Source organism: Ammospiza caudacuta, chromosome 10 (genome assembly GCF_027887145.1).
Source record: "Ammospiza caudacuta isolate bAmmCau1 chromosome 10, bAmmCau1.pri, whole genome shotgun sequence".
In the NCBI taxonomy this organism is placed as follows: domain Eukaryota; kingdom Metazoa; phylum Chordata; class Aves; order Passeriformes; family Passerellidae; genus Ammospiza; species Ammospiza caudacuta.
In genome coordinates, this window is record NC_080602.1 from 12722314 (window position 1) to 12732723 (window position 10410).

The 10410-nt window shown below is 41.8% G+C and overlaps 1 protein-coding gene across 2 annotated transcripts; it reads right to left on the bottom strand.

The window, feature by feature from the left end:
* Positions 1-1965: 1965 nt before the first annotated feature.
* PSMA4 (proteasome 20S subunit alpha 4) lies at positions 1966-9909 on the bottom strand. 2 transcript variants are annotated; one of them, XM_058811205.1, is made up of 9 exons: positions 9779-9909; positions 9504-9581; positions 9252-9294; positions 8311-8473; positions 6916-6993; positions 6596-6684; positions 5630-5760; positions 5288-5411; positions 1966-4852 (listed from the first exon to the last, which is right to left on the bottom strand). In XM_058811205.1, exons 2-9 carry the CDS (start codon positions 9504-9506, stop codon positions 4698-4700), a joined length of 786 nt encoding a protein of 261 aa, XP_058667188.1. In that variant the 5' UTR covers positions 9507-9581; positions 9779-9909; the 3' UTR covers positions 1966-4697. The 2 variants fall into 2 exon arrangements, with proteins under 2 accessions (XP_058667188.1, XP_058667189.1); XM_058811206.1 differs by lacking the exons at positions 9252-9294; positions 9504-9581; positions 9779-9909 and adding an exon at positions 7906-8106.
* Positions 9910-10410: the final 501 nt, after the last annotated feature.

The window sequence follows — 10410 nt, forward strand, 5'->3', positions numbered from 1 at the left end:
CAGGGCACTGACACCCACTTTTTTTTTTTTTTGGTGACACTCCAGTTCTGCTGTTTTCTGAGGGCTTCAAGAATTACTGGGCAATATTTGCACTAAAATTGCAACTCTGTAGTTTTGATGGAAGCTGGTTCACTACCACACTGCACCTGGTGTTCCTAACATGAGATTATCAGGTGAAATTTGTATTTCTGAGCAGTGCAGCTGATGCATTTTAGAGCCATAATGTGTTGTTACCAATGTTGAACATAGCTGCCACTAGAACGTGCAGGACATAGGAAACTGGTTTTATTACATAACTGTGGATTTGTGTGCAGCTGGGTCCTAACTAGGCAAAACAGATGCTGTGGGATATAAAAGGATTAAACTGTCTGGGTTACATGCCTAACATTTTGCTAAATATTTTATGTAGCATCATCTGGCACATGTTAATTATGTTGTATTATTACTGTTTAGAAAACACTAGTTGTAAATACGTAGATGTTTTTCCTGCTGCTTTGAACTTGGAGCAGAATGTCAATAGTATCAGCAGCATGTTAAGTTTATTATTTACCATTAAATGAAAGCCTAAACAATTACATGAGTAATGCTGCCTTTCAAAGGACCCTTGTCAGCAGGAGGTGACATCTGAAGGTCCCTGCTAAAGTACACTCTGAGAATCTGCAATAAATTGGCTGATGGCAGCTTTTACTGTGCACTGAAGAGTAGTTTAACTGGAAAGCCAAATGCCAAATTAAACCCGGATAAAAATAGCCAGCTGTTCAATTCTATTTGTAAAATGAGAAACATTCTAAAAACTTAGTGAAGCTGAATTTTCTCCAGATTAAAGCCAGTGAATGGTACTCTTAGATCCAGAGTGGGTAAACTTCAGTGGGTTTTCATATTGTAGTAGAAATAACTGCAATTAAAATGTGAAAATTAGGATCATTTTTACTGCAGAAGAACATAGCAGAAAACACTCTCTAAAGAAAATGAAAGACGTTTAAATAAGTCTTAGGATCTCCACCAGTCTAAAATGGAACAATTTCTCTCATGTATGAAGTATTTGAGTGCACCAGCTTCTTGGACTTACATGTCTTGTATACTGAGCTGTGTTATCCATGTATCACAGTCCTGAGGCCTCTGAAACCACTGAACACCTTTCAATAATTATATTCATTTTCACAACACATTTTATTAAATCTTCACACACTTTATTTAAATTTTCCTAATTCTAAGGTTATGAAGAGAAAGAATAAATAATTACCTTGGAAATACATACGAAAGCAGAAGCAGCTGTCAAATTTAACATCAGGAGTTTTTTGTTGTCTCTTAATTCAGATGCTTTTGTAACTGACAAGTAAAATATTTGGATGAAGAGGGAAGCATACCTAAAGGAGGTCATATAAGAAGCAGTCTTGGAAGTTAATTTGACTTTATTTGAACAGAATACAGTCACCTAGAAAACAAGCTAACTATTGTTAAACACTGACAGATGCAAGAGACAGCACAGGTAATTATTGGAGAAGCAGTAGTTTCATTATCTCCTAAACTACTTAGAATAACAAACCACATTACAATTTCTTAGGACAATCTATTTGTGTATATTTGCATATTTGCCCTAACAAGTTCTATCATGCACTCAAGTGAGATATAAGCTAACCAGTTTTTTAAGTTTACAAACATCCTATTATGCAAACAATATTAAGTAAATACTTTTACCTAACTGGAAAAATCTGTCACCTTCCACAGCACCACATGAAAATCTTGTTTTAAAATAACATTAAATCCACAGCAATAGCTAAATATTTTAAATACTTATGTATTACACTGTAAACTCTATGTAAACACTACATACACAAAAAAAAAAAACATACAAAGAACAGGAAGATCATTTTGATTAGCAAAGATACCTCAAATGTATCGCCAGAATCATTTTTCTGTTCTTACGACTTATCCCCAAACCACTCCCAGAGAAGGCACAGTTGGTGGTGATTTTTTTTTTTTTTTTTTTTAAACACACAAAGCCAGAATCAATACAACAGGCCAATGCAGTCAAACACTGCTCTTATTTCTAGGAAGAACAGGAAAGAAACTTGCATTAGTGTCCAGATGGCTCAGGAAGATTCTAATAAAGAAAGATCTCCAGCATCTGCTTACTGCCCTAGGCTCAAATGCAGAAACTAATCCCAAATTAAATTTTGGTTAGGAGAACTTGGCTGTACATCTTGGACATGACTGCCAGCTAGAGTTACTTGCCCATTCCAAGGCAGTAGTGAGGCTCAGCTCACAATCAGCTATTAATGGCACTCAGGAGAGATAATGGTTTTTGAAATGAAATTGGTAATTACTGTTCAAAGATTATACTCAAGAAGTATTAGACAATACTTCTTCCACTTTGTGCAAACAAAACCTTTAAATAAATAGATCTTTTAAAACTTATTACAATGCTTCAATACATTTATTAAAGTCATTCCAACTTTTTATTATTACAGTATCTAAAAAGTTCTCCTTTACCAGCAAATGATGCCATGTTTGGCAAGAAAATGATGTTGGTAATTCTTTCAACCAAAATATGCATATATGAGTTATCCCCATTTTTTTAGAAAAAATGCTTCTAAGAAAAATATTTTACCTAGTCTATATTCTAAGATACCTGATAATGCTTACACTATTACACAAACAAACTGCCTTTTATGAACTATATACATTGATGAACACAATCTCAGATGCACTAACACTTTCCCAGAAGACAGAAAGCATTGCTGGAATCTATCACCTATTGTTGCAAGTAATCTTTGAGAAGTGAGAAAAAACTCCATTTTGGCATTGCTGCTTTTAGAGCATTTTCCAAGTACTTGTATAACCATCATCAGCAATCCAGAAATCTGCAAAAGATGCTGATATATTGCATTCATGGTATCAAAAAATAGAAAGATTGAGCACTGATTTTTTACATAAAATGGAGCTTGAGGTATTTATACAATCCTTTATAATGGAGATTAAATATTACCCATTGCATGTTGTCTGTAACTATTCAGGAATTGTTACATGAAATACCATTCCCATGTTGTCATTTGGAAGACCTACTGTAGCACAAGGTGTAAATAAGTCAGTAGAACTTTCATTAGCTATAAAATTTGTGTATTAACAAAGTGCTATCCAAGTTCAGTGCTAAAGACTGAAGCAGTTGGGCTGCACCAAGGCTCAGAGAATGAGCAAGCAGGTCCTGCAGAGAACCCACAGCCTCCCCCCTCTCTGAACAGAGGCTGCCAGAGTGAGTGCAGGACAACTACACAAACTGCAGCACAGACATCTTGAGTCAGATTCCTTCCCTCTGTTCTCCACAGTGACTCTTACAGCAGTGAACTCAAAAATGGGTTTAGTCAGGAGGAAGGGTCATTTCTGGCCATGTTGACAAAGTACATTTTAGTAAAAAATGTCTGAGATGGAATAAACCAACAAAACACTGTTTCTTTAAATGGTCATATGAAATCCTGTATACATCAGTTATCCTTTGGGGTAAGAAAATCAAACCGACTTTACAAGATCAATACAATCCAGGGTGGGCACAAATGGGCTGGATCACTGCTGCTATGGTTTGAAATTCAGCAAGGCCTCACTTTTAAGCACTCAGGCTTTTCACTTTGCTTTTGATATCTGAATGGGTGCACAGCAATTTTCAGTAACTTTAATTTCCTTTGTTCACTTCAGATCAGTTTTTTTTTCAGAAGTAGAAGAGATTTTTGCTAATCTGACAATCATACTTTTTTGCGTTCAGTACAGGGGCAAGCTTGACAAAAATGACTGATTCCTAATTAATGCCCAATTAATTGGTGGTTAACTGGTTAGTTTTTTTGACTGGTGTGTCAGAGAAAGGAATCAAATTCACTGGGGAAGTATCAGCAACACTCAACTAAACATAAAACATCTTAATTTCCTTTCAGGATAAAATGTGAAGTAGTCAACATGGCCTAAAAATCATGCACTATTTTACTTACCTATTTGTACTTTGACAAGATAAAGCATTTTCACATGGCCTTTGTAAAATGTCTTTCTAGTTTGTGTGAATATAACTAGTGTTGTATGATTAATTCCTTAGAAAACACATGCACTTGTGAAGGCTATGATAAACTGAACACATTTGCTACAGGGCATTTTTAAAACACTACTGCTTGCAAGACCATCAGTTTGACAGAGCCTGCTATAGAACAAAATAGGCCAAAACTAAAACTTGGCATGCCAGCACACTTTAATTCTGTATTTGTGAAATGACTTTTGTCAAACTTAGGAGCTCTTTTCACTACCTTTAAAGGAAAACCCACACATACACACAAAATTCTAACAATTCTAACACCATATTTGTTCTTTACCAACTAGCATATACCTTGTTTTAATGGTTTAAAGCGATTAAATTCCTCAAGATTGTGCATATCCAGGCATTACTGAGGAAATAAAGACACCCATCACTATTCTTCTTAACTTTTATTCCATAATAAAAAATAGAAGATGAAAGAAAGAGTGTTCAAGAATTAAAGCAATTATTGGTCGATGTAAGGAGCAGTAAACTAATTATCTAAATGATGACTAAGGACCTGGTTCATCAAAAGTACTTCTGGGTCCTCCATGGCATGGCTGTAAGGCTTCTACAGCACAAAAATCCAGATTATCTTTTGCTGAAGCAGGTCCTTTATTATCTAGAGAACACTTGATTTCATATTCTATTTATCCTTCTCTTTTTGTTCTTTCTCCTTCTTTTCACGTTCAGCTTTTGCTTCCTCCTCCTCATGTTGTTTTATCAATTGTTCCACCTCCTTTTGCTTCAGAACCCTTATTACTGTCTTTCCGTTCTCTCTTGTCAGTGTTGCAATTTCAACTGAAACACATGGAACAGACAGCAGCGTTTAGGCAGAGCAATCATCAGCAGGGCAAGGTTTGAGATGACAAGTGACAGAAGGCTCCAAAGCTCTGTGTGCCAGGCAGCCTGGCTGGAGGCAGCACCCCAGCTCCTGCTGCAGCACAGCTCAGCTCAGCACAGCACAGCAGCAGGGCAGCTCCTCTCAGGGCTCTGCCCCCAGACACGCAGGCGTTCCAATCCCCAAGCTGCAGCCTCGCCTCGGGAGCTGCCCAACAGGGCCCATCAGCCTGGACTGAGCTAGCTGAATGCCTCTTGGGCTAAGGCTGACAACTGCTGCATCTTCTGAAAACACTTTTTTGTGACAACTGACACTCCAGTGAGCCACATCTGAAATATGTGCACTCACCACTCCCTTTGTTTAAGCAGGTGCCGTCCCGTGTGGAGAACGCTCACCTTTCTCAGCAGAGAGCTTGCTGACATCCATGGTCTTGTTTAGAACCTTAATGGCCAATGCCAGGGCAGTTTTTAAGGTCATTTCCCCTTCTTTGTAGTCTTGCTTCAGCATTGACACAGCTGCCTGTAAATTTCACAGAAATTAAAACTTTGGGCCATCAACCACACAGCCAGGGTGTGGGGTTTTGCCAGATAATAACACATGAGTTGAGCTGACAGCAGCATTCCTACAATTACCTGTAAATCTCTCCTGCATTAATAATCAACAACTCAGCTTAATTAATACAGTACAATTTACACTTTTTAACTTGTCTTTTTGAGAAGAAAAAAACCAGAACTTACAGCACTATTATTCCCAATGCATGTGGCTTTCCACCCTCCATAATTTCCACTAGGATCACTTTGGTACAGCTGAAATCCATAATGCTTATCCCAGCCAATATAGAGCAATGAAACACCAAAAGGACGTTTTCCTGTTGAAAAGAAGGCTATTAGCAACCTAAATTTAGTAACAAGATTGGTCACAAGTTACAATTATTTTCTTTGATTTAATTTTTCAATCTATTCCTGTGAATTAGGATTTAACACAGTTCTGCACTTCTGTTGCTTGAGATAAGCACGCCAGCATTTCCTCCTAAGTCATGGGGTGGAAGGCAGCAGAGGTTTATTCCATTTAATCTTAAAAGCAGTTCATTTGTGTCTCCACAGATTGTAATTTACTATCTCAGAACTTTAAATCAAAATGTAGTATTTCAAGTATGTAGCTTAGCTGTTAAAGCATTTAACTTAGCAAAGTCAAAAGCCAGGTAATTTAAAAGGTAATTCTCTCTCACTACATATATGTAAAACAATAAAACAACACAATCATCAGTTCACATACTAAGGAACACTACTCACAATATCATTTTCTAACATGTTGCTTGAGCCACTGATACCCCTACACACAGCCTTGTTTTTGATTCATTGTGCCATTATGCTGGATGGGCCCAAAATGTTGAAAGGTTGCCTAAACAATTTTTGGCTGGTCTTTTGATGGCTTTTATTCAATGCAAGAGCACTCAAGGCATTCTATGCAATGAGCCAGCATCTCAGCCATCAACTTCCCAAGCCATAAAAAGGAGAAGCCTCAGAAGCAAAAAACAGTAACCATGACTACCCATTCCCCTCTTAAATTAGAATTTTTTTTTCCTAAGTATAACTTTTTAAGAGAATTCAGTAGAACTGTCCACAGACTTAGATCCTTCACATTATGTAAGAGAATTGTTCTTGAGACATTTAGTAACACAATGATTCATCACACTTCATTACCTCCAAACTGTGTGTAAGCCTGCTTGATATCACACAGTGCTGTTACTAGTTGTTCACAAGGAATGGGCTCTTGATACTGTAACAAATACCTAATATCAAAGAGGAAAAAAAACAGTTTTCAAAACTTGTTTTGCTGACCATATCCTGCACAACATTTAAGAGGAAACAAGTTCTCAAGTTAAGAGTATCTGTGCTCTAGCTGTTCTATTTCAACCTATTTCAGATCTACTAAATGCATGTTCATTCTGATATAATGCATGAAGAGAGCTGAATGTGGCAGCACAGGTGAGTAAAACCATGTTAGCTGTCAGCAGACCCACCTCTGTGCAATCAGTCTCAGCTCATTTGTTAGAACATTGGCATCTGAAGTTATTCCTGCCACGCTGCATGCCATATCCCTGCAAGAAAAGCATACAAATTAACTGAATTCCTGTCAATCTCCAACTAAGCAACCAACTCACATCTTCATACAGAGGTTCAAGCAGAGCACCTGCTGTTGGGCTTTTCTCATCAAAGCTACACAGCTGCCATACAAAATGGGCTCCTCAGCTCCTGCCTTCAGGGTGCACCAAAAATATCAGTAACCATTTGCTAAGAGCAGAGGTAGACAGCCAAAGTCAGTAAATCAGTATGTTAGTTGTACATACAGTTCTGAGAAGAGGGCCATGCCAGGATGATTCAGCTCTGAGAGGTTTTACAAGAGCCATTAGGCACATCCACACAGGTGTCTCTCAGGAGGCCACCTGCCACAGCACACCTCAGAAGGAGGCACACAGATGTGACAGGCCTTCAGTGGGGGCTGCTGGCTGACACGTGCCATCTGAGTAACTGAAACTTCATGGTCTTGGTAGGGCCCTAACAAAAATAAGCACTTTAATCCTTGATTGTTTTGTTGGATCTTAATTTAGTATCTCTTTAGCTCAATCTGATGTGCTACAAACCTTTTGCTACACAAAAAAAGATTTGTGAAATTAGCAATTTTTCAAAAGATGGAAGCACTGTTCTAGGTGACTACTCCAGTGTGCTGTTACACTGCCTCCTTGAAAATCCAGTACTTCCTACCATTCCAGGTGCTTTCAAGATCAACATGGCATGGGAGGAAGACAGGATAAAAAACTATGTGTTCCTTTGCAGCTTTTGTCATAGATGAAGCTCTACCTCCCTTGCAACAAAAAAGCATAATCCTTAAAACTCTTTGCTCTGACATCACAAATTTAACTTCCAAGAGCTAGAATGAAAATGATAATAGACAGATATTATCTCTGCTACAGCTGTGACAAAGAAGCCTAAGGCACATTTTACCCAGTTACCTGAGACTTTTCAAGCCACCAAAGAAAAACAGATGTGGAAAAGGAGCTGAAATAGCCTGGTAATTTTTGTGTGCACTCTTTATTCTGCCCTCCAATGGTATTTTGTAAAGCTGAGACTTCCCAGTTTCCTTAATTGCTACAGTACCATTATCTTGTATAGTGTAGTACCAACAAACAGGCTATTCCACCTAGAAAATTCTCCTGGGGATTAAAAAAAAACCAAATCAGCAATACTTCTACTTTAGAAGGGGAACTACTAAAATGAACAATGACAGAATAGTCATACTTGTCTAAAACACCAAACAAAAAGATTAACACTTCAAATAAAATAAGACCAGGTTATATGCTAATCAGTACTTTGCTGTTAATTACATCACAGGACATTTAATCACCATTTCAACTTACTCATTAAGTTTGTATATCTTCTCTGAGAAAAACACTTCATCCAGAAGCTTGTGAATGTTGCGCCGCTCTGCTGCCAGCAGGACTCCATCGTTTGCTAGAATCCCCAGGCAGGTGCCTGCATGGCCAATGGCCTCCATGGCATACTCAACCTGGTACAGGCGACCTGGGAAAGGATTGGAGCTCCTGTCATCAAAGTGACACTGAACAACACCAACTGCACAAGGTGACTGACAGTTACAAGAATCTGTACAAGAATCAGTTACAAGTGCTCATTGTCCCACCGACTCCTTCAGTCTCTTACCAGTCAATTGTAAATTAACTGGCTGAAAGGAGCAAGGAATCAAAGAAGGAAAATAAGGTAATACTGGACATGGCCACTGGGGGAAAAAAAGCCCTTTCTATAAAATAAAAACACACCTTTCTAATAAAAAAAAGAAAAAAAATTAAAGAAGTCTGTGCTGCAGTAGAATAACCCAAGACAAATTTTCAATAAACAAAGAAAATATTTTATACTGGATTTCTTGGGTTCTTCCCATCTAAGAAGTAAGAAAACATGGTTTGTACATACTTGTTTCAGCATGTGCAAGAATAACAAGGAAAGGCGTGACTGCACGTGCAGGACATTATCCATTCTCAGGGGACAGTGACAAAATCTAACCATGCTCAAACGAGAGACAAATGGTTATTTCAAAAACATGGCACGTGATACTACTCACTAGTGGGACTCAGTCTCATTATTGCTTCCATCAGAATGAATTTGAAAGTGTCCACTTTGGACCCTTGCTGTCCATACAGAACTGGGTGTGGGCAAATATGGTATCTGTAATTCATATTCAGAGAGAAGCATGCTACTAACAACCACCCTTTGTGCAAATGTTTTCATAGTTTTGAGAAGACAGAACAGTCAGAGTTGACTTGAAAGTGTCGGGTTAAAAAAATACCTTCCGGAGAAAATATGGTAGTTCTGGAGTCATATCTTCGAGACTGTAAAAGGAATAGCTCAGTAAGTATCACCAGTCTCTTGTCACCAACGCCATAAAGCCCCTATATAACAGACCCAGCCATCCGGTGACCGCGGGCTGGTCACTGGTGCCCGCAGCCCGGCCCCTGCAGTGTGACCGCCGCCCCCGCCCGGGCCGTGACTCGGCAGCACCCGCGGCTCAGCAAAGCTCCGGGGAAGGCGGCTCACTCACCATGATGCCGGGGACGCGCCAGGGGCAGAGGGCAGCGCGCCGACAGGAGAGCACAGGGCACGGGAACCGGCACCGGGCCTGCAACAGAGCACAGGGCACGTGAACCGGGAACCGGCACCGAGCGCACCCGACACGGCCCCAGGGGGCGCTGCCGCCCGCGCCCGCACTGCACAGTCATCCTCAGGGCGGCACAAAGCGAGGGCCGCGCCGCCTCCCGCGCCGCGCAGAGACGCGTCCCGCGCCCCACCGCCCACCCGCCGCCCGTCCTCACTCACGGCGGGCCGGAGGCAGCCGCTGGGCCGGGCGGGGGGCGGCGAGGCCCGGCCGGCGGGCAAGAACCGGGCGCTGCGGCCGCGCCCGAACCTTCACCGCTGCGTCGGAAATGGCCGCCGCGCCTGCGCGGTGCCGCCTGCCGGCCCGGGGCGGGGCCCGCGCCCTTTCCTGCCGCCGGGGGCGGCGCTGGCGCGCGCAGCCCGCAGTGTCACGTGCGCGTGCCCGGTCTCCGCCGAAAGGGGCGGGAAACGGCCCCGCCCGCCGTGCGAGGGCAGGTAACGGTGACACCGCACGATGGTGAGGGCCGGTAACGGTCACACCGCCCCTCCGGCAAGAGGGCCGGTAACGGTTACAGCACATTCCTGCCGTGAGGGCCGGTAGCGGTCACGCCGCATCCGTGCCGTGATGGCAGGTAATGGCCACACCGCACCCCTGCCCGAAGGCGGGAAAGAGCCCGGCTCCTGCCATGAGGGTGCACAATGGCCACATACCCTCCCCACGCTGTGAGGGCGGTAATGGCCACAGCCCTGCGCCCGCCGTGGGGGCGGTAATGGTTTTCTCTCCCGGGGAAAAGAGGCGGGGCTTTCTCTCCCGGAGTCCCGCCCTGCCCGCGGACATCCAGCTCAGACAGCGC